Here is a 21,407-nt window from a genome sequence, read left to right on the forward strand (position 1 = left end):
CGAAACATTCGATATTGACATTAGATGAGCGGAGCAGTGACGGAACTTTCAAAAAATAGTGTACGATACTTATTGTGAACTATTGTTGTTCGTTTCTTTTTAAATAAGCCAATCAAATATAAGTCGTATGTTTTATATTATTTTTCAAAACCTTGTATTTATTGCTTTTCTTCTTATTATTAATAATAAATAGACGAACATATTTAAATCTAAAAACTACACATATAAATTCTTAAAAATGAAACAAACACCCAGGATCTGCATTCCAGTATTCAACCGAAAATATTTGAATACAAACTGTTCAGCCCATTGCTGATGGTCGAAAAGATACCATTGTCCGTAGAAGCGGCTGCAGCGTAGGGTGGAATGCCTGGTCTATAATGCGGCGGTATCGGCTGCATCGGCCGGTAGTACGAGGGCCCGCCCGCTCCAACTCCCTCAATGCGCTGTGGAAAGTGGGCAAAAGTTTTTTTTTTTTTTTTAGTTGCTGGCAGCGAATGATTTTTTTTTTCCTTTTTACTTTTAATCCATATTTATTGTCCACATTAAAAAGCCAAAAACCAACATGAGACTTAACAATATTAATAACAACAACACTTAAATATATTTACTATGGGATCGTTTTTTATACCCTGAACCCATTGAAAATGGGAAATCAGGGTATAATGTGTTTTTTTCTGTTTTTTTCTTCATTTAAACGAGTGCACACTTTTCTATATTTTTAATAAATACACAATAATATAATGAGTGAATAGATAAAAAAAAAAATGTATTTGTGTGCGAGGTAATTTTTTATATATATTTATATTTTGTTGTTGTGTTTTTTAATTTGGCTAGTGTTACGAGTTTAATCCTAAGCTGTTTTGGTCAAGAATTTCAATTTGTTCTCTATGTGTATATATCGCTCAAGTGCAGTGCAAGCCCACTAGAGGGATTCTAGAGATCTATGTTTGGACTAGTGGATCAGTGGCAGGTCAAAGATTCTAAAGCACTCAGCGAATATTTACAGACGCGGGGATTGACATTGCCCTTGCCATTGTGAGTGCTCCAGCACTCTTACTCATTGGGCGTTTGGAGCTCATCGTGCAGGAGATGGCGTTGCTTGCGTTCCTTTTTGGGCTTACGCGCGGAGCCAACATTATACTGAGCAGGGATCGGGTTATATACACAGATATATGGGATAGAGAAGTTTGTTAGATGGATAGAACCAGCACCAGGTTGTTAGTTAGCAGTTGGAGATTGAGCTGAGCCACACTTACCTTGGAGGCCTGCAGCGTGACATTGAGCAGCGTGGGATGCTGCTCGACAATGACGAATTCCACTTCGCGGGGCGCATAGCCCTCGGCAAAGACCTAATTCAGGCAGAGAGCTGGTTATAAATGAATCCTAGCCGGCAGTTTGGCTGCACGATTTGCTTTCCTTACCTCGGCCTTGTAGTAGCCCGGCAGTAGAATGCGCCAAAATTCTCCGTACTTGGTCGTCTGGAAGCCAACGTCGCGTCCCTTGATCTTGATGGAGGCGCGCTCAATGGGCATGCCCGCTGGATCGAACACGAAGCCCTGCACGCCCCGATGGGCCTCGGCCAGAAATTTGATGAGCGACTGTTGGGACAGAGATCACATGGATAAATGTGGAGTCGAGGCAGCAAAGTGGATCTAGAATGTGTCACGGATGCTTACCAGTTGATTGTCCTCCCAGTATTTCTTGAGCTCATAGGCCGGCGGGAACTTGCAGCAGGAGATCTCCAGCGTGATCTCCATGCAGCCATACCACACATAGTTAAAGTCCTGCATGCCGCCGGTCAGCGGATACCAGGCGGCACCGTTTGTGATGCCATTCTCGAAGGCCGGCGTGGCCGACTTGCATGCCACGCCCCTGGACATCTTGGCATGGTTGCGAGCATAGACCAGGGACAGGTGCTTGAAGACATCGTCGTCGGGCGTCAGCGACGGCGCTGCCGAATAGGTCTGGAACACTGCGCCCAGGGGACATGTGGTGCGACACGAAACAAATTAAAATAACCAAAAAATTACAGAAATGCAATGACAGAGACAATGAAAGGGAGAGAGAGAGAGAGAGAGATGGATTTGATTAGATGAGCCAGCCAGCATCGGCGGACGTCTACTCACTCGCGCACAGGGCGGACGATCGGCAGATCCCTTTGAGCAGCCATATTGGTGCGAAGGCAAGGATTAAAGTTCAAACAGAGAGAATTGAGGGGGAGAGATAACTTTATAAATCGGAACACTCACAGACGCGAGGCCGAGCTAGACATTCGGGTTGAAGGACTGGCGCACACTTTAGAGACTACTTACTGGAGTTGGGCGTATTGTCGTACGGGTAGCTGGCCACCAAGGCGCCGCCGTGCAGGCTGCCGCTGAGCACGAACTGTATCTTGGATATCCAGTCCTTGACGGCGTCCGTCTCCGGCTGCCCGCGCTTGTTGTTCTGCTTGAAGTAGTCGGGGAAATTGCGATTCAAATCAAAGCCGCGCGCATTATAGCTGTCACCAGGCAAAAGGAAATCGGGATATAGATCGATTCGTGGTTCAGGGGAAGTCATTAGTCTTCGGCTTACCGCCCCTGGCCGCCGTCGCAGGTGCCCTCCTTGGACACCGCATAGCCATCGGGATTCATGGTGGGCAGTATGTGAATCCTTGTGTTGTCCAGCAGCCACTTGACGTACTGATCCGTGTTGTAGCTGCTCACGAAGTACTGAATCAGATGCAGCAGCATCTCCCGGCCCACGGGCTCGTTGCCGTGTATATTGCCCACGTACTTGACGTCGGGCTTGCCCACCATATGCTCGTACGGGGACGAGCTGACCACCATCACCCACAGGTCGCGACCCTGGATGGACTTGCCGATGGAGTAGAGCGCCGTCAGGTTGGGATAACGCGCGCTTGTCGCCCTAATATGGAATGCAGATCGCTTTTGTAGATCTCTATGAGCCATGGAATCGACGTGGAACTCACCTCAGGAAGCGCGTCAGCTCCTCGTGATCATGGTAGACAAAGTCCAGATTCTGTGCGTCGGGCAGATAGGCGCGCGGCTCCGGCAGCGCCAAGGACATCTGCTCGCTGGTCACCGTCTTGGCGCTGGAGAGCAAGGTGTGGCGGCCATAGATCAACAGCAGCACCACCAGCTGCCCGGCAATGGTGTTCCGCAGTATCATTGTGTGTGTGTGCGCGCGCCTGGAGATCCGCTGATGGTGACGTCAAGTCTGTAAATGTCGAAATTGGCCAGCGAGGCTCAGGTTATAAGCAGATGAAGATGGATGAGTCTCAGCTTGAGCCACTGCCATTGCCATTGGCTGTTGGCTCTTTGCTCTTTGCTTTTCTGCTTTGCTTTGTTAACAACCAGTTGTGGCTGACCAAAACGAATGGACTGGTGTACGTGCTTCAATTTGTCCAGCCGTGGCGAGCTGCTGGGGATGAGTGCATTGGCCCCACCATTCCCGACAGTTCCAGCCAGTCGAGCCGCAAACGTGTTCCCCAACCAGCCCCAGCTGGCAACTGCAATCAAAGTTCATTGATTTCTATTTGTTTGCTGGGATTGTCTCTATTGCTGTCTCCCTCTGTCTCTCTCTCTCCCTCTCTCTCTACCTATCTCTAGCCCAGGCACACTAGCTGGTGATCAGTGGCCAACTGCTTGTCTAATCAGATGCCAACCGGATGGGACGTATCTCATCAATGCACAGATAAGATACAGCCAATACCCAGCACTACGTATGTATGTATATTTGATAGTCATAGCTACTATCTAGCCCTGATACCCCGCAGGGACTATAAAAGCTACACGCCCACCCCGGATCGGGCCATTCGCAAAGCAAATCAGAACTAAAAAAAAAAAGAACACAGAATGAAATTCAGCTGCGCATTTGTGACTCTCCTGCTGGGCTGCTCCGTGGTCAGCGCTGGCCCTCAGGCCCGCGTGGCCGGCGGCGAGGATGCCGTGCCGGGCCAGCTGCCCTACCAGGCGGCGCTCTCCATTGGCGGCAGCTACAACTGTGGCGCTGCCATCATTGCCGAGCGCTATGCCCTGACCGCCCTCACCTGCGTCTGCTCGGCTGGCAAGGATACGCCGTAAGTAGCTCCCCATTCCGCCCCTCACTCTTATACTGTAACTCCTACACGTGTACTCTGGCGACTGCAGGTGGCCCCCACAGCTATTTATGGTTGCGGCTGGCACTGTGGATCTGTACAATGGCGGGCAGCGCATCCGCGTGGAGGAGATCACAGTGAACCCCAACTACAATGAGCTGAAGACAGGCATTGCACTGCTGCGCCTCAGCGAGCCGCTGGTGTTCAATGAGTATGTCGCCGCCGTGCCCCTGGCCACTGAGAACCCACCAGTGGGCGTCTATGTGGACATCTCCGGCTGGGGACGCACCAAGGAGACGGATACTGACATGTACCGCACTCTCCAGGTCGGATACGCCATCACTGAGGCCGAGCGCCAGTGCCGCATGGCCGACGACGTCGTTGAGAGCAACGACCAGGTGCTCTGCCTGGGCCACCAGAGGCGCCAGGGCGCCTGCACCGGCGACATTGGCGGACCCGCTGTCTACCAGGACACCCTCGTCGGCCTGGCCGGCGAGACCTTGGGCGAGTGCGGCAGCATGCTGCCCGAGCGCTTCATTAGCATTGCGGCCAACCGCGAATGGATCCAAGAGCAAATGGAATAACTTATGGTCAACTTGCCCAATAAAGTCAAAACTCACTTGTCTACAATCAATCAATTAATCAATCTATCAATCCTAATTGTCGCATCAATGCTTGAGCAACATCTGCCCCATTCGATTCTCTATTGATCCACAATTATTTGTCACACTCCAAATACTTCACTCTATATATATATAGTACTTCACAGTGGCACGATTCCCAATGGCTGCTCTTGAGATTAGGCTGTGCCGTTTCAGGGGCTTGTTATTTATAGCTACATATATGTATATTAGTTGTATACAAATGTAGAAGCTCTTTAGTTAAGAGGGATCGACTTGCCTATACTTATGTACCTTGAACTCGGCGTAGAAGAGTCTCTCTCTCTCTCTCTCTCTCTCTCTCTCTCTCTCTCTCTCTCTCTCTCTCTCTGTGACTGTCTCTATCTCAATATATATAGAGAGATATATGTATACAGAAAGTGTTCCCACAGCCATCCAACTTAGTAAATTAGTTATTCGAATCGGTATACCCTATCTTAATAAAAAATTTCAGGTAGTAATGACATCTAAATGGACATGTACGTCTCAAAGGCTCGCGTCTATACGGCTAGAAATAAACATTTCAATTGAAGCGGGTAGTCCAAGCAGGTGTACAAAATCTGAACCGTTCATTCTCTGTTCTTTGGTATCTCTAGCTTTCACGGTTAAATAAGTAATTTCGACAGATTATCGATTTTAATAACAAATAAAATGGATAATGAAATACCGAGAGAAAGAAATACATTATAATCATTTTCCCAGAATATATACACATTTCGAACTATAGTCAGATTTTATTAGTAAGTACATAAGCTCCCATTTCGAATGGAGTAAAAAATTTAAGAACTTAGAGCTGATCTAAGTCTTTTAATAGGAAATATCCCCTCAATATCTCAATACTGGGAGTGAGAGCAAACCCAGCAAGTAGCCTAAAGTATCTATTTGTTCTATTTGTTTCTATCTCTTAGATATGATTGCTAAAATTGATATATACGTTGGGCTTACACAAACGCAAAAAAGTTGTCAACAATCGTGGTAAAAGACTCCTTGAGCCTATGAGGCTTATCAAGTAAGAAGAAGAATAAGAAGATACCCTAGGCTCAGATAACATAATCACATTCACTTTTGTATATATATATATATATACAATCAAACAAGCCTCTCGGTCTTTATGTGCACTTTGTTTATCATTCAATTGATACTGAATAATTTATTATCATCATATGATATTTCAGTCACGAACTGTAAATGGCTTTAAAGAAGACGTCTCCAGTTCCACAGAGTTAATGGAGAGGGAACTTAATTGTAGCTACCTGTTCCTCTGTCTCATTTATGCAAATTCGCTTATTTCATATGCTCGTTCACTGAGTGAATAGAGTATATTAGCTTTTGTTTTTTTCGGAAATCGACATTCATCCATTGCAAGATTGCAGCTGGTTTTACAAGGTCGTGATATACCTCTAAAACACAGATATCACTAAATCCAAACCAGCTGGGCACTGAATAAATCCTATAGACTATATTCTCGATTCACAAGCGAGGATTACATAAATGTAATTGTTGAGTTCCTCTTAAGATTCAGTCCAAAATTGTTTGTCTGACTCCTGAGTGACTCCATGAGCGAGTATCATGGAGTAAGCTGTACCCTCACTAGATTTTGAGCAATAAAAATTATGAAACTACTTGATTAAACTTGACATTTCAGAATGCCAGTTTTACCATGCCCCCAAAATCTTATCAATATCCGAGGCGTAACCCAAAAAGTCATTGCAGTTAGAAATGTTTGTGGAATGAGTTTTGCATGGGGGGAAATTCGGTTTAAGGATAGCGTCTGTGCAGCTTAATACAATTTAAGTTTACAGATCTTATGGAGCTGTATTATATAAAAGTTAGACATCCCGTCGGCACAGCTAAATAATATCAAGTCCATCTGGAGGGTTTCACTGTTAGTTTCACATGTTGGCCTTGATCCAGTCCAGGTAGTGGGCGACATTCACGAAGCCATTGGGCATGGAGCTGCCGCAGATGTCGACGACGAATCCGCCAATGCCAACCAGCTCATTATTGTAGACAGCCGGCGCGCCAGCATCGCCTTGACAGATGCCATCGGAGGCCGTCTCGGATGCTGGCACCAAGCAGAGGACGCTCTCGTCATCGAAGTAGAGCAGCTTCTGGCAGTCGGCCGCGCTGATTGCCTGGCGCTTGCCCACCTGCAGGCGTTGGCTGAGAGACCCCTCATGGGTCGTGGCTCCCCAGCCGGTGAAGGTGATCTCGGCGCCAGCAGGAGGCGCCTGGCTGGCCAGTGCTATGGGCTGTATGTTGGCGGTCAGCGTCAGTGGTTGCTGGAGCACAAGCAGTGCCAGATCATTGACCCCATTGGCGTATTCCCTGTGCACGACAATGCGATCAACCTGAGCCAGCTGACCCCCGGCCAGGCGCTGGATGCTGCCCACTCGCACCACGAAAGTACGGGGCGGATAGCTGCAGGCAGGAAACGAGTTATTAATGCTAATGCTGAAAGACTGGGTCCAACTGTCTGAGGCGTTACCTTTGAACGCCGCCGGTGGTGACGCAATGGGCTGCTGTCAGGCAGACCTTGTTGCTGATCAAAGCACCTCCACAGAGGTGCAGACCCTGGCGTTGCAGCGAGACACTGTACGGATAAGAGCCGACAGCAGCCGCCTGGCCTGCAAGCAGTCGACTCGAGGGAGACGCCGCCACGGTACCAGCTGCACCAAGCAGCACCAGGAGCAGCCAACTGTAGTGCACTCGGCTCATTTTAGGCTCAATTCTAACTAATTGAGGGCGGCCCCAGGTCCGAGACTTTTATACTGGCGTCAGAGTTTTATGACCGGCAATCTAATCGACGTAGACCAGGTCATATTAAATGCTTATCGCAGAAACAGATTAGATGCAGACCGAAGTGCCAAGCAGCTAAGCCAATGATTGGCGAATTAGTTACCATTCCGACGCCATGAAAGACCAACGCATTTCGCTAGCCGCACTCAGCTTGACCCTAATCCTGGGTCTGGCTGTTGCCCTGCCGCAGGGCCGCCTGCTTGGCGGCGAGGATGCCAAGGTAGCCGAGTTTCCCTATGTGACATCGCTGCGCGTCAACAAGGTGCACGCATGCCAGGCCATCATCATATCCCAGACTCAGTTGCTGACCGCCGCCCACTGTGTGTCCGAATTGGGCGCCAAGCCGTAAGTAGAGCGTAGCGCTCATCCCTAAAAGGAGCTACTCGATGGGAGCTGGTTACACGGAGTGAACTAGTTGCAGCAACTACTTGAACTATCGATAACATTCCAGCTGAATTTCAGCTCATCCCTAAAGGAAGCTAAGCTCTAGCTGGAGCTGTATAAAGAGTTACTGGCTAATGCTCCCTTTCTAGCTCCGGCTCCAATGTTAATGCTGCTCAGCTTCATAACATTCTCTTCTCCCTTACAGTTTTTCGGTCGACAAGCTAACGGTTCGTGTTGGCAGCATTAACGTGCTAGCCGGTGGCGAGCTGGTGGATGTCAGCGCGGTGCTAATCCATCCCTCGTACGGCAACTTTTTGCACGATCTGGCAATACTGACGCTCAGCAAGCCGCTAACATTCAACGAGCGGGTCAACAAAATTGAACTGCCCGAGCCCCTGGAGGAGGGCGAAGTCGAGGAGGTGCCAGCCAATGGCACGCCCGTCTATGTGGCCGGCTGGGGCGAGCAGTTGAACGGCACCAGCAACTACAAGCTTCAGAAGTCCAGCCTGAACACCTTGAGCAAGCCCCATTGTGAGCTGCAGGCTGGCTATGGCTATGATTCCGTTTTGTGCCTGGCCAGAGCCGAAAACGAGGGCATCTGTCGCGGCGACGACGGCGGCGCTGTCGTCGATGATAACCAAGTGCTGCAGGGCATTGTCAGCTTCTTCTGGGGCAACTGCGGCACCAAATACCCCGACATATCAACACGCGTCGCCTATTATCTTGACTGGATTGCAGCCAACCAGAATTAAATTTAACCCAACTTTTCGTCAATGTATTTAATTTTTTTGGACATTTTTTTACTGTGAGTGAAGTGTACAAAAAGATATAAAGGAAAAGAAGCCAAAAATATTTGGGTTTCCGCGTGTTTATTTTATATTGCCAATTTACGAGCGTTTTATGGGCTCTGAGCTGGACGGGAATTACACACGCATGTGAGAACCAAACAATCCGTTTATAGCGCCCATAAATTATAATGGGTCATATCAGAAGTTAACTAACGGCCAATTGGTTGTATCGTACACGTTTACTATATGGTCGAGAGATAGCGTTAGCTTACTGTAAAATAGAACGAACAAAGGTTCCGTATTATTGAAGCCACTCGATTTGATATCAGCACGAATGGGCTTCAGTTCGTGGAAAGTATTCAGGAAAGATAAGGATAGACGCAAAATGTTGGGGAGAAAGAGTGAGAAACAGATCGAAAGAGAGGGAGAGAGAGAGCGGGAGATTTCGCATATAAAGAGAGTGGCAGAGATCAATAAAAAAATAAAATGAGGTGTGCAGAGATATATATAGAAAGGAAGAGAAAAGACAGAAAGAGGGTCAGGAACAGAAAGAGATTAAGAAAGAGAAAAGAGAAAAATAAATACATGTATTGACAGAGAACAAAGGATAGGATGGAGAGAGAGAGAGAAAGAGAGAGAATCATAATAAGACAGAAAGATATTCTGTTTCCCTATCGCCCTCATTTAATAAAGCTCGTTCTCTCCCTCTAAAACTAGTGACTAAAAGAGAAGGAAAAGGTAACAAGATCAAGGGAGAGAGAGCAACAGCTAGGCAGACAAAAATTGAGAAATAGAAAGAAAAAAGCGCTAGAGAGAAGAGAGAAAAGGAGGGAGGGAGAGAGCGAAACAAAAAGCGACATGCAAATAGAAGGAGAACTAGTTCATATAATAAAAGTTTGAGAATGGCCATGAAAAAATTCTCTTCGTTTAATCTTTTATATATTTTATAAAAATATAGTTAAATTAATACTATAAAACAAATTAACATTTGTGAAACTCCTATCAAAAACTTAAATTCAATTTTGAATGTAACGAATAAAAAATATGTTGTCAAAACAAATTGATTATTCAGATGGAATATGTATAGAAAATGAAATATATTCTATTGAAATTGTAAGAAACAAAATCTTGATGGCTTTAAGCCTTGGCTCTGCTAGTGGAATATATGTGAGGGTCAATTGAATTCTTTTAATGGATAAATGCTGCGTATATCTATTATGATATAATTATCTATATCGTTTGAATGAAGTACGGAAATGTCTGTCGAGTGATATTGAAATGGAATATCTTTGGTATATCCGTCTTCAGTTCAAATGGAACTTTGACTCATCGTCGTCATATCTTTAGAATTATGTTGCGGCTATTTCTATCTGGGGTCGAACGTGTTTTCCAAACTGAAAGCCCCGTCCGGCCGATGTGCTGTCCGTCTTTATATTGGGCAATAACATTGCGAATTTATCGCTGGCATAATAGCAATAACAGTTGAAATGAGCTGCTGACCGCGATAAGATTAGATTTAGGCGGCATTCCAGCGACGCAAAGCCGCCAAGCGGACAAACCCATCGACATGGAAGCATTTGCACTGCGCATTCGACAAAGAGGAGGCGATTCGCGTACCAAAACTTAGCTACGAACTGACACTGAGATGGATAAACTGGGAGCATTGCTGCTGCTGCTGCTAGTCGGCTTCTTGGCCATGGCCGTGGCCATGCCCAACGATTCAGCCCCAGAGGGCCGCATACTGGGCGGCGACGAGGCCGCGGCCAACTACGCACCCTACGCCGTATCCCTGCGCATCGACAATGCGCACGTGTGCGGCGCCAGCATCGTCTCCGAGTCGCATCTGCTGACAGCCGCCCACTGCTGCTATCGGGATGGCAAGCTGTAAGTGTGACCCACAGCCGGGATGTGCTCATATGCTCAATACCTCTCTCTCTCTCCCTCTCTCTCTCTCTCTTTGTCTCTCTGGAGCAGTGTGGATGCCAGCCGCTTGTCGGCTCGCGTGGGCAGCACCAATCAGTATGCCGGCGGACGCATTGTGACCGTTGATTCGGTCACCCCCCATCCCGACTATAACCAGCTGAGCAACAATCTGGCCGTCATCAAGCTGGCCAGTCCGCTGGCCCTGACGGACCGCATCCAGACCATTGAGCTGGTGGACATGGACGAGGCGCTGCCGGAGGACGGTGCCAAGGTCAGCGTCTCCGGCTGGGGCACCACCGTCGAGGGCATTACCTCGTTCAAGCTGCGCCAGCTCGATCTGAAGTTGGCTGCGAGCAGCAGCTGCCTGGACGCGTACAGTGACTACGATCCGGCCAAGAGCTTCTGCCTGGCCCATGCCCTCAGGGAGGGCACCTGCCATGGCGATGGCGGCAGTGCAGCCATCCACAACGGACGCCTCATCGGCGTCAGCAACTTTGTGGTCGGCGCCTGCGGCTCTCGCTATCCGGACGTCTTCGTGCGCGTTGCCGGCTACAAGGATTGGCTGCAGGAGCAGCTCCGCAACTAACCTAATGTAACCCAACCAGTCTATACCAAATATATATATGTATATCTGCTTTCATTATTAAAATCCAATAAGAAACGAATTGGATAGCTGTTGTTTATTGGGCGATCCATTTAGTAGTGGATAAATAAACTTGTTATATAGGACGATTCCTCGACTCGAGTTCCAGCTCCAATCTAAGATAGAAAATCAAATCTATTTCCCTTTCACTCTCTCGGGGAAACGGAAAAGTGAAAGAACTAACAAGTAAAGCCAGTTATAATCTAGAACCAGACATCTACATAGATGTACCTCTTAAATGGCGGCTCAAATATTATGTGATCTATTAATATCTCAGCGCAGCGGATAATCCATTCAGGTAGTTCTCCATTTCTTATTATAAACATACTCAATGTAAGGTCTCTCCGGTAAGCATTATACAATACTATTTTAGTTTATATTAGGCCGTGGTGTTTGGATGACTAAGAAAATTCTGAATATATAAATCATATTTCGCCACTGCGCTAAATTTATATTTGTACAGTCCATAAATATTGCTGATCATGTCACAAACCAAACATTTTCAAAGTCAAGTCGCAGTCTGAATACCCTTATTATGTTACACGTATATAATATATATCATAGGAATTACGTTGGGATAAAAAAGCAAAATCAATAATAATAGTAGTTCGAGAAAAAAGTGTATAACTTTTTCCTCATATACTCATACAGAATATAGAATTCAAGAGACTCTATAGAGACGTTTCTTTCTACTCAAATAGCTTCTAGAAATGTATCGATTACTCATTGACACGAAATATTAATAGATAAGATATAGCTGCGGATTTGTCGTACTTGTGAATCCTTAATCATTGTCGATGTCTTATCTCATCGTGAAGTATTCAAGGGCATTATCTTGTCTCATATTATCGAACTACGACACATACCAGATACTGTTTGATTAATATTTGGGTATACTATATTTAGTATGCTAATTTAGAACTCTGTACGCAGTAATCAATTGTTTTATTTTTGAACATATAGGAATACTCTTATCGTAGAGTGACCGACCAAATAATATAATGTGCAAACATTATCAATAATTTCGAAATTTTCTATATCCATCTCTTTAATAAATTTCAAATATTTTTGTTGTATTTTGAACAGATCATGATAGATATTCAAATTAAAAAATATGCATTTTCTATATATATTTTATAATTTCTAACATATAGAATATTAATTTCGATAAGGCAGTAGAATGAATTATCAATGAAATAGATAACCTTGTATTGCTCACTGGCCGTAATCTAGATTATATTTATTTCACTGAGTCAGTATATACATACATATATCGAATTCAGGATCACCGAGATCTATTCATTTACAAATTTGAATGGCCATCCTCTAACATCTTTGAGTTCATCTATCTTCTAGAGTCATAGGAAAGAAGTTTTTTATATGAATGATATATTGGAATTGATGGTATAGAAGGGATTTTAGTATAAATCAAAATTTGATTGCAGCATTTGTACTTATGTTCGACAACTTGCCAATAAGCTGATTATAATCTCAAGGCGTAGTCTATAATCGCATTAGGTTCTTAATGCTAAAGGCCGTACATATTGTACTTTTATAGAGGCTGTTGCGTAGCCGGGGAACCTTCCCCCACAATATATCACACGGCTGAAAAGCCAAAGTTTTATAACACGCAATTTAATGTTATGGGCGAAACCCTTGACGGATAAGCCCACAATTCAGCAACCGACGGATAAGCTATCGATTACGTACATATACCCGCTCAAGCTGCAAAGAGAGTATATTGGTTTTGGACAATCTCCGTCCACATGTCCGATTGAGTGTTTATTATAAACGCATTTCATTCCTATTCGCTGGTTATCTTCAGGTCGGATATTCCCGAGTTCTCTTATATTATTTGTGGGAGAAGGAACACGGTTTACTAATGATGATGATCAGAGCGAGAGAGACATATCTCACACAAGTTTTACCCGTGGTGATAAGATATGGACTGGAACCAGTAATCCACTCAGATTAGTGAATAAATAGACCTACTCTCCCATCGTCGACAACCACTCGCTAGCTTCGCCATGTGGAGAGCTCTGATATTTGCCTGCTCGGCTCTGACCGTGATCTCGGCGGCTCCCCAGTCGTCGCCGACGGGACGCGTGGTCGGGGGCAAGGATGCAAGCGCTGCACAGTTTCCGCATCAGATCTCGCTGCGCTACCAGGGGGTCCACATCTGCGGCGGCTCCATCATTGCCCGAGACTACATCTTGACCGCAGCCCACTGCGTCACCCAACAGCTGGAGAACGGAACTTTGATCCCGTGAGTGCTGCAGCTCAGCTGGACTCCATCCCAGTAATCCTAACCCATTTTCGTTCCATATACATCTACATAAATGCGCAGCACGCCTGCCAGTGAGATCACCATTCGGGCCGGCACCCTGGACCGCTTCGTCGGCGGCATGATCAGGAATGTGGCTCACGTGCGAGTGCATGAGGAATACAACAGCTTCTGGAACGACTTGGCGCTGCTGAAGCTGGAGAGCCCGCTCATCTACTCCAACCAGATACGCGCCATTCCACTGGCCAGCGCGGAGACACCGGCCGGCAGCGACGTGGTCATCTCCGGCTGGGGCAGGCTCTGGCACCAGGGCGACTTGCCGCGCCAGCTGCAATTCAATACGCTCAGCGCCTTATCGAAGCTGCAATGCGCCACCTCCATCGCAGTCTACAGGGACAGCATGCTCTGCCTGGCCCACGAGAAGGACAACGGCGCCTGCAACGGCGACTCTGGCGGCCCGGCCATCTACAATGGCGAGCTCGTGGGCGTCGCTGGCTTTGTGGTCACCGGCTGCGGCTCCTCCCGGGCCGATGGCTATGCCAAGGTGTTCTACCATCGCGACTGGATCATCCAGCATGCCAACTTGTAGAGCAAACGATAGTACGCAATAAATCAACTAAATTAAACCAAATCTCAGAGAACTACTGACCGGATTCGTGGGCTACTTTCACTACCTGGGCTTGCCAGGGTAAAAGCCGTGCAGAGGCGGGGTAAAGCCAGTATAGAGGCAGGGTAGAGGCAGGGTAGAGGCAGGGTAGAGGCAGGATAGAGGGCATTAGCCATTCATGAATTGAATGGGTCGATGTTTAATTTTTAATTTATAGTCCGTAATACCCTTGGTATTTACATTAGTCAATCGGACAGTCCCCAGTGCATAGAACTATGAATCTTAAAATGAGAAGCTCAAGTAGTGCTCGCTTTAGGCGCGAGCCTGAACAAGTTAGATTTTTTATAATATAGAGAATTTTTAGAAAGCCAAATGGTTCTCTTAGCTATTTACCATAGCTATCAAAAGATCCACTCAAATCATCCCAAAAGTTCAACTTGTGCTCTACCAAAGTTATTTTAGACAATGAATTTAAATTTGAAAATAGCTAACGAGCTGAGCAGAAAATAGGGGAAAAACAAGATAAATTGAAATTTTTAAAATTGACTAAGCAAAATAGCTTAGACTGCTCCGATGGGGAGTGACCGACTGAGGACTACGCTGGACACTCTCATATGCATACGGTAGCAAATTGATATTAAATATTACCCATTCCAGATATAATATTATATCTACAAATGCATTACAAGAATACGGTGCTTTATGGTAAAATTTAAAGTCATGCCTTCAACAATAGAATCGAATTATCGATTTTGATCGATAATAAATTATCGAGGGATGAACACTATAAACTTGCATTGCATGAAATGATGGAAGAATAAATGCATATTTGAATTGTGAGGTTCTGGCTTGATTGATGAAATCTCTGTTGTCTTCTGAGCGTACATACATAAGCATGCATACATATACATATGCCCCATCTCTGCCACGCCTACTTCTGCCTGTACACCATGACAGCCGACTATCAGCGTACTCCCATTCTCAACTGAAGAATATATTCGATTATACGGCTCTACCAGCACAAATCTTTGACTGTGATCTCTCAGAGCCAGGGTAGATCCCTGATCTATATGGGTGTTATACATATGTGATGCAATATAATGAACTCTGCGCACGTGTCGAGCTTGCTTAAAGCTGTTTTTGTTTTTTATTTTATTTTATTTTATTTTTTTTTTTTTTTTTTTTGGGTAATTAAGGCGTTGTCATTTAGCAGACTGATAAGTTCCATAGAAGGGACCGTGGCTGATGATGATGATGGTGATGATGATGACGAAGGTGATGATGATGGATTGTCATATAAAAGCAGGCAACGCCAACTCGTGCCGAGCACTTGACGGGAGAAATGGATCTGCTAGGGAAACTATTGACGCCGCTGCTGCTCCTGCTGCTGCTGATCTCGCTAGCCCGCTGCGAGCAGGAGTGGGAAGAGACGACAACCAGCCGGCCGTTGGTGCCCATACGTCCGCGCATTGTGGGCGGACGACGCGCCAGTGCCGGGCAGTTCGGGCATCAGGTGTCGCTGCGCTACTTTGGCCATCACATCTGCGGCGGCTCCATAATATCGGCCAGCTATGTGCTGACTGCGGCGCACTGCGTCCAGTTCGGACAGGATGTGTAAGTTGAATCACTAGACTCAAGTGCCGCAAGTCGCGCTCGCTAACCCACTGTCCACAGCACAGATCCGTCCAGGCTGGCGGTGCAGGCGGGCAGCCTGAGGCTGAACAGTTACGCTGTCTACGTGGATGTGGCAGCCATCAAGGTGCATCCGCAGTACCTAAATGGGGGCCAGGGCTACGACATTGCCCTGCTGCGTCTGGCCAGGCCACTCGGCCTCAATGCCAACATTGTCGCCATCCCGCTGGCCGAGAAGGATCCGCCACCTGATGCCGTAGTGCACATTTCCGGCTGGGGCGCCATCTACCACGGTGGACCCACCTCCAACGACCTGCTGTACGTCCAGGTGCGCAGCATTGCGCGCTCCGAGTGCACCAGCCGCTACATGAGGCGTCTGCCCTCGACGACCATGTGCCTGCTGCATGGCGCCAATCTGGGTGCCTGCCACGGCGACTCCGGCGGACCGGCTGTCCACGAGGGTCGCCTCGTAGGCGTGGCCAGCTTTGTGCTGGGCGCCTGCGGCCGGGAAGCGCCCGACGGCTACGAAAGCATCGCTACCCTGCGCAGCTGGATAATCAGCAATTCCGACCTATGATCCGTCGGATATTCGAAGGGTCTTGCCCGTATTCGCATGCCCAATAAAAACATATATGAATATATAATCGGAGAAATTCCCTCTTGCTATTAAGAAATTTAAATTACTCAAGTCAAGTCACCTATTACAGGGTATGCCTGAATGTGGAATGGCTACAGGGTATTACTGACAGCTTGCATTTAGCTCTGTAACGGCATTTTTTTTTTAACTTAAGCTATTAATATGTGAATATAAGAATAATATACATATGTAGGTAGCTAAAGCAACAACTAAGTCCTAATTACAGGGTATAGTTGACCAACTGACAGAGTGACGAACAGATGTAAGCTACCCAGATTCTCTCCAAGCACATATCTGCCCAAAACTAATTCTAGTCGAAAAGCATTCCAATACGATTACAGGGTATGGATTACAGATTTCAATTCATCCACAAATATATAGTGATACGATTACAGGGTATTAATTACAGATTTCAATTCACCCACAAATATATAGTGATACGATTACAGGGTATTCATTACAGATTTCAATTCATCTACAAATATGTAGTATCTGTAGTCGGAGGAGTATTCTGGAAACTATCAGCTGTAACTCCAGGAACTCGACCTTTTGATATTGCAAAATAGAGTATTCAGCAGTCGGTGTCTGCTTAGAGCTGTTTGATTCATGGCAAATTCAAATTGTATTTGAAAACAGTTTAAATGCAGAGAGTAATTGAAAGGCTTGAATATTTCCGGAGTACTGAGAGAGTGAATCACTCGCTTCGAGCTTCCGTTAAATTGTCGGCGCGGGTTCTAATTTCCCCATTTGGCTGGGCGAGTGAAATGAGTGAAATGAGTGAAATGCCGCGGCTGGGTTATTAGAGCGTGGCCCTAGCCATTAACCCAACCCCCTCTGACCGACGGCCCACAATCGAGAGCAGTCACATCGACGTCAATTGGGGAACAGCGACCCCGCCGGATCCATTTAGACCGCAATTTCAGTTGCCGCCAGTGAAAGTGAAAAACTTCAGACCAGATTTGCTTTGGCTTTTGTTGTTGTTGCTGTTGTTGTTGTTGTTCAGTAATTTTCCGTTTTGTTAATTTTTGTTGTTTTTGATTTCGTCACGAGATTTTCAACTATTCGTTTTGCAGGCATTAACATCCACTTACTCAGGCGCCAGCCCCCCGCTCTCCCCTCTTGGCTGAAAGTATTTTGTTTTGTTTTCATTACACTTGTCTCACACGCTTCGTCGTCGCCAGCTTCACAGCTTTTCTTCATTTTCCCCGAAAGCCGCCTCTGGCCCCTATCATCGACACCCCCTTTCCCCTCAAGCTACCCTCACAGTCCGGTAATTAACGTACGCCAGTTCATCCGCATCTCAGTCAAGCGTAAAATTCGGCGTGCCAAGCGGATTGACGTGCTGCAAGTCATCGAACTCCAGAGGCGGGCCTAAGCCAGCAGCCAAGTGCCAAGTGGCAAGTGCCAAGTGCGGCTAGGGCGTTAAGGCCAAAAAGGAGCCGCCCAAATAACACTGTTCAACAGAACAATGGAACGCACGAATCAAATCAAATTAAGCTTTATTTTTGTTAATCTTTTAAGATCTGATTAAATTTTTAATCTAAAACTGGATTCGGCTCTATAATTTTTGGCAAGCTTTTAGAAGGCTCAAAGGTAACTTAACTGTACAAATTTTTAAATATGCGAAAATAATGAGGTATTTTTCAAAGAGGGGCTTATCAGCAATTCAATTATCCAAATTTGAGGCTGGTTAGATCTATAAAAATGTAAGAGATATACATACATGGCTTTGACAATTTGGCACGTCTCTGTGGACGCCATAACTATTTGATCTGGGGTTGTTAATGCGACTATACTAATTAGATTACTGATATACCAGAAAAGCATTTTACGATTTGCCACGACCAAATCTCTAGCGTCAATACCATCGAAATGGTTTGTATTCATATGGAGAGACCATAAAGCCAATATATTGTTTGTACTGTGGGGAATATAGTGTAAACAGAATTGGAAAAACACTGGTCAAGCCAGGAAAACATGGAAGCCTTAAGTAAAGTATTTTTACTACATTTCTTGAAATCAAGTTGGTTGGGTTATAATTTTTTTTATTTTTATGCTTTAATTCATGGCTATTTCACGACTTTCTGTTATCCAAAGTATTTAACTTTTTCATTTCTTTCGTACCTGGCTCAATACGTCTGAAAACCCATTCTGTAGTTCATCAGGAGTTCAGAATTTTCACTTGAATAATTAATGTTTTTTCTTTGTTTAAGGAAATTGATGATATACCAAAAAAATTGAATGAATCATTCGGGAATCAAAGTGCAAATAACTCTTTTAAATGCAGTTTTCTTCCTGAGAATTAACTACTGGGAACTCGTATTGCTGTCAAAAATGGAACCAGCTCATTTGAGCTGTTCTTTACTTTGGATATTTCACTCGTAGTAGATCGAAAATGAAACTGTGACGTTTAAAAGAAATGATGACTGTGACATTCCCAGATGGAGCTAGTTCATTTGAACTGTTGCTCATTTATCAGCGATTTCAATTAGAGATGTTGTTAATTTATCATGATTCAAAGTTCCCAGCAGTTCATTTAGGTGCGATTTATGTTCCCAGATACTACTAAGTGCTATTAACTGGTATGGCGATTATGTTCCCAGATAGAGCTAGTTCATTTGAATGCTGATTGGCAGTGAATTGAGCTTGGCAGTTGGAAATCCGAACTGAATAGATCGAAATGCACCTGCTCGGACTTGTTTGGCGGCTCAGCCAACCCAAATGAGCGTCGCAATTTCACCTGTGTGCCACTTTGATGACGAAAACAAATTGAATTGATTTCGACTCGAATGTGGCGCTGGTGGAACTGCAATTGCCGTTGGATTTTGGTTGTGGTTTTTTTTTTTTTTTTTATTGCGTTTGTCTTTCCATGAAGAGTAATCAAAATTGAGATGGGCCCAGAGCCGCTGATGTTGGATTGAAACGGAATAAGGTAGTTTTATATTCCAATATTAAATGACGAACGAGCAGAGAAACGGACAAGCGGATGAGCGGATGGGCGGGTGTGAAGCGACTTGTAAAAGAAATCCCATGAGCAAGCGGCGATCAAAGAGCACATGAGCACTTGATAACGGGTTTTTGAATCCGGCCGCAGTTACCACTGCCGTCGCAGTCAAAGTCAACGTCAACGCCAGCGCCAGCGTCAACAGCGACAGGGAAAGAGTCGATGCACAGAGCGGAGACCAGAGACCAGAGACCAGAGCGCAGACCCCACAGACAAAGCTAACCCACTAACCTTGTTACTGTTTCTGTCTACCTATCTAAACCATCTCCCGCTGGCTATGCCTCTCGTTGTCGCATTGAAAGTTGCTGTCAAGTTCAATGCTGTGACTGCGGTGACTGCAGCGACGGCCATGACGGAAGCGTCTGCGCTGGCGTCATGGCAGAGAAAGCAGCGAAAAAAGGATATGACGCGGAGAGAGTGACGTCGGCAGAGACATGCGCAGTTGCTTACTGGGTTAGTAGTAGTAGTAGTAGTAGTAGTGGTATGTGTGTGAAAGTCTCTCTCTGTGTGTTTCGGTGTGTGGGTGGTTGGGTGCTTGGGCTAGCTGACTCTCGTTTATATAACAACAATAAACTGCATGCAGCTGCTGCCGACGTCTCTTGCATTGACCTTCACCTTGACAGTGGAAGTAGCAGTGGCAACGTAGACGACGACCTTGCCGCTGCGTCTGCCTCTGCCATGGTCGAGTTAAGGATTCTGCTGGCCTTGATCTTCAAAGTGCACGTGCGGAATCATTATCAAGGGATAATTCAATTTGTTATGATTTCAATTACCTGATCTGTGCTTTCTAGCTGACTCGTTTTAATGATGCTGTCGCTGCTACGTGTTGTCGTCGCTGTTGTCGTCCGAGTAGTTGGCTACAACTGCAAAAGAATTTGCATAAAATACAATCAGCTTTTATTTAAACGTATGCTCTTGCCGGGCTTCAATTTCTTCGCACACTTTCTGTTGCCAAAAAAAAAAAAAAAATAAACAAAAACCAAAAATAAACAATCACAAACAAACGATGACAATAAACGTATACAAAAACAAACAACAACAAAAAACACAGTGCAAATCAGAATTCTTAGGCGACAAAAAAGTTTCTCTTTGCGCCTACGCAATAAACGGTTTAATTAGCACGCACCGCACACGCACTGAGGCCATAAAGCAACAATGGACAATGGGAATGGTAACGGGAATGGGAATGGGAATGGGGAATGGGATGGAGAAACGCACAACAATAACAGTTAGTTTATGCTTTAAGGAAGCGTCTTGAATATTAGCCGTTGCTTCTTACATTCGAATTATATACGATGCGCGTTTGGCCGGAGTGAAAGAGAGCGAGAGTGCCAGAGAGCAAGTCAGACGCGTCCGTTAGCGAGCGCCGTTAAAGTTCGACTGGCAGGCGGTTGCTTTAAGCCAGAGGCAGTGACGTTGACTTTGATGTTGGCAGAGCAGCAACGCCAGCAGCCGCAGTCGCAACAGCAGCCGCAGCAGCAGAGGCAGTGTCTTTGTCCACATCCGCTGTTTATTCTCAAAAGTGATAGCATACAGACTAACCATATTTTCAATAACCTTTACTTTATTTATGCTTTACAATCTATAGTCCTAGTAATCTGGCCAACTTCAGCTCCTCAAGTATATCACAGCTTAATCTTACAGTTCAAGTTCAATTTATGCACTGCTCAAGTATTCATATTTAAAGTGCGCGCCGAGTTGCATAGCAAGCAGCATATGTAAGCAATGTTACTCTCGCAGCTAACATCTTAAGGGTATCGATTAATTCTTATAGCCAAGGATAAATTGGTTAAATAAAAAAACAAGTAATTTAAATAAATTCCAAGATATTCAGTGACAATGTATATGTTGTCATTTTTTGGATCAGCTTATGGATTGGTTGTGCATAATTAACAAGTTAGTTATTAATTCCATAATAGTGCAAAAGTTTTAAATAATACAAAAT

At 45.5% G+C, this 21,407-nt stretch overlaps 7 protein-coding genes across 13 annotated transcripts; 5 read left to right on the top strand and 2 right to left on the bottom strand.

The window, feature by feature from the left end:
• Window positions 1–130: 130 nt before the first annotated feature.
• On the bottom strand, window positions 131–20,893 carry LOC108618780 (carboxypeptidase D). Of its 7 annotated transcripts, none has more exons than XM_018014916.2 (10): window positions 20,742–20,893; window positions 20,236–20,325; window positions 2,975–3,222; window positions 2,578–2,910; window positions 2,316–2,503; window positions 2,130–2,159; window positions 1,680–1,975; window positions 1,425–1,601; window positions 1,260–1,352; window positions 131–446 (listed from the first exon to the last, which is right to left on the bottom strand). In XM_018014916.2, exons 3-10 carry the CDS (start codon window positions 3,172–3,174, stop codon window positions 273–275), a joined length of 1,491 nt encoding a protein of 496 aa, XP_017870405.1. In that variant the 5' UTR covers window positions 3,175–3,222; window positions 20,236–20,325; window positions 20,742–20,893; the 3' UTR covers window positions 131–272. The 7 variants fall into 7 exon arrangements, with proteins under 7 accessions (XP_017870405.1, XP_089329724.1, XP_089329725.1 ...); XM_089473598.1 differs by having other exon boundaries at window positions 2,130–2,170; window positions 2,315–2,503; XM_089473599.1 differs by lacking the exon at window positions 20,742–20,893 and adding an exon at window positions 20,589–20,729 and having other exon boundaries at window positions 2,130–2,170; window positions 2,315–2,503.
• Window positions 3,807–4,740, top strand: LOC108618790 (serine protease SP24D). The gene is made up of 2 exons (XM_018014928.2): window positions 3,807–4,084; window positions 4,155–4,740. The coding sequence occupies exons 1-2, from the start codon at window positions 3,861–3,863 to the stop codon at window positions 4,684–4,686; spliced, it is 756 nt and encodes a 251-aa protein (XP_017870417.1). The 5' UTR covers window positions 3,807–3,860; the 3' UTR covers window positions 4,687–4,740.
• LOC108618789 (serine protease SP24D) lies at window positions 6,482–7,522 on the bottom strand. Its single transcript, XM_018014927.2, has 2 exons — window positions 7,250–7,522; window positions 6,482–7,182 (listed from the first exon to the last, which is right to left on the bottom strand). Exons 1-2 carry the CDS (start codon window positions 7,477–7,479, stop codon window positions 6,654–6,656), a joined length of 759 nt encoding a protein of 252 aa, XP_017870416.1. The 5' UTR covers window positions 7,480–7,522; the 3' UTR covers window positions 6,482–6,653.
• Window positions 7,642–8,796, top strand: LOC108618786 (chymotrypsin-1). Its single transcript, XM_018014924.2, has 2 exons — window positions 7,642–7,905; window positions 8,150–8,796. The coding sequence occupies exons 1-2, from the start codon at window positions 7,676–7,678 to the stop codon at window positions 8,694–8,696; spliced, it is 777 nt and encodes a 258-aa protein (XP_017870413.1). The 5' UTR covers window positions 7,642–7,675; the 3' UTR covers window positions 8,697–8,796.
• Window positions 10,294–11,320, top strand: sphe (spheroide). Its single transcript, XM_018014925.2, has 2 exons — window positions 10,294–10,616; window positions 10,707–11,320. Exons 1-2 carry the CDS (start codon window positions 10,378–10,380, stop codon window positions 11,239–11,241), a joined length of 774 nt encoding a protein of 257 aa, XP_017870414.1. The 5' UTR covers window positions 10,294–10,377; the 3' UTR covers window positions 11,242–11,320.
• Window positions 13,291–14,213, top strand: LOC108618788 (serine protease SP24D-like). Its single transcript, XM_018014926.2, has 2 exons — window positions 13,291–13,564; window positions 13,646–14,213. The coding sequence occupies exons 1-2, from the start codon at window positions 13,326–13,328 to the stop codon at window positions 14,169–14,171; spliced, it is 765 nt and encodes a 254-aa protein (XP_017870415.1). The 5' UTR covers window positions 13,291–13,325; the 3' UTR covers window positions 14,172–14,213.
• On the top strand, window positions 15,498–16,465 carry LOC108618796 (serine protease SP24D). The gene is made up of 2 exons (XM_018014934.2): window positions 15,498–15,803; window positions 15,864–16,465. Exons 1-2 carry the CDS (start codon window positions 15,532–15,534, stop codon window positions 16,396–16,398), a joined length of 807 nt encoding a protein of 268 aa, XP_017870423.1. The 5' UTR covers window positions 15,498–15,531; the 3' UTR covers window positions 16,399–16,465.
• Window positions 20,894–21,407: the final 514 nt, after the last annotated feature.

The sequence above is a fragment of the Drosophila arizonae genome, chromosome X (assembly GCF_054131065.1).
Source record: "Drosophila arizonae isolate 15081-1271.41 chromosome X, UAZ_ARI_1.0, whole genome shotgun sequence".
NCBI classification, from domain to species: domain Eukaryota; kingdom Metazoa; phylum Arthropoda; class Insecta; order Diptera; family Drosophilidae; genus Drosophila; species Drosophila arizonae.